The 1,702-nt window shown below is 38.1% G+C and overlaps 1 protein-coding gene across 2 annotated transcripts in view; it reads left to right on the forward strand.

Moving 5' to 3' along the window:
- dnah5 (dynein, axonemal, heavy chain 5) overlaps nt 1-1,702 on the forward strand; it is a 120,223-nt gene that overhangs the window by 50,891 nt on the left and 67,630 nt on the right. For both annotated transcript variants that reach the window (XM_032517722.1, XM_032517723.1), the window contains one exon: nt 1,368-1,502. In XM_032517722.1, the coding sequence (XP_032373613.1) occupies nt 1,368-1,502 (135 nt within the window). The remainder of the gene's footprint in view (nt 1-1,367; nt 1,503-1,702) is intronic.

Raw genomic sequence — 1,702 nt, forward strand, 5'->3', positions numbered from 1 at the left:
CAGAGGTCATGGGTGTTTCAGCAGGACAATGACCCAAAACATACCTTAACCCTTGTGTTGTCTTCCCGTCAACCTGCAACTTTGCGTTTTTCTGGGTTGAAATTTCAACATTTTGTTGTTCTTTTTCTACACTTTTCTCAATTCTTTTTTTCCTGCTTTTTTGTAGTTTTTTCTTTTTTTTCAACATTTGTCACTTTTTTCAACGTTCTTTTCTGATATAGAAAGTTTTTGGAAACCGGTCAAATTTGACCCGAGGACAACACAAGGGTTAAAAAGCACCCAGAAATGGTTGGAGACAAAGCGCTGGAGAATTCTGAAGTGGCCATCAATGAGTCCGGCTCTAAATCAAAATTGCTGTTGCGAGAAGGTACCCTTCAAATCTGAGAGACCTGGAGTAGTTTTCAAAAGAAGAGTGGTCCAAAATTCCAGTTGAGAGGTGTAGGAAGCTTGTTGATGGTTAAAGGAAGCGATTGGTTTCAGTTATTTTCTCCAAAGGGTGTGCAACCAAATATTAAGTTGAGGGTGCCAACAATTTTGTCCGACCTAATTTTTGAGTTTTGTGTAAAATTGTGTCAAATTTGCCTTTTTTCTTCTGCTTTTTTGTGCTGTTCCAAAGCACTTAAAGGTAATAAACATGTGTATACCAACGCATTTGTCATTGCAACACTTTTCTTGGAGAAAGTGTGCATTTTCTGGAAAAGTTCCAGGGGTGCCAATAATTTCATTTATGACTGTATGTTGGGGTGTTTGTGAAAAGGTGGTTTGTGTGGGGGTGATATTTTACTTTGGAAGCTCCTGATTCCATTTACTGATAAACCTACTTTTTTCCAGAGGCCCATGGATCTACAACTTAAAGAAAAATATAATGCTTGAAAAAAATCATTTCATTTTTCATTATGTTAAGCTGTGACTAAGGTCCGTGATATCAATTGCTTGATAAGTGTTTCTAAATAAATAGAAAACAAAAAAGTAAATTTTTTTTTTTTAATTTCGCTCTCTGTCTCATTTGCTTTCTTGAGGGGTCGTTTAGACTTTGGAGGACAAATGTCCTTTGTTATGCAACAGCCATGATAGATTTAGATTTAGTTTTTCAATGGTTGGAAGGTGCTCAGTAAAATTGGAGGACACGACAAATTTAGTTTCTGTCAACAGTTAAAATCTCAAGTTCAACAGAATAATTAACTGTGTTGCCATATCACATTAGCCTGGTCCCACCAGACTCGCGTACATTTCATTTGAGCGGAAGTACGTAGGAAGGCGGAGCCAGGCTTATATTACATTACATAGAAATTATATTAACTGCATGCACTGTAGGGATTTGTCTTACATGAAACTTTACCCTGACAAAAAGTTTACATTTCCCCTAGGCTGTTTTGCTGATTGGAGAGCAAGGAACAGCTAAGACTGTTATCATCAAGGGCTACATGTCAAAGTACGATCCTGAGACCCACATGGGGAAGAATCTCAACTTCTCTTCTGCCACCACACCACTCATGTTCCAGGTAAAGCAGATCTGTCTGTTAACTTTCCTCTTAGTTTTTTTTGGTTGCGAAACGAGTGCAATTTATAGTGTGCAAGGTACACGTGCAAAACTCTAACTACAGTCTGCACTACCAACAGTCACCTGATCTAAACAGTTCACATCAGCTGCAAAATTCATTCCAAGCAACAGAACTCTTAACACATGTCTCAAAACAGGCTC

The sequence above is a fragment of the Etheostoma spectabile genome, chromosome 6, assembly GCF_008692095.1.
Source record: "Etheostoma spectabile isolate EspeVRDwgs_2016 chromosome 6, UIUC_Espe_1.0, whole genome shotgun sequence".
Lineage (NCBI taxonomy): Eukaryota > Metazoa > Chordata > Actinopteri > Perciformes > Percidae > Etheostoma > Etheostoma spectabile.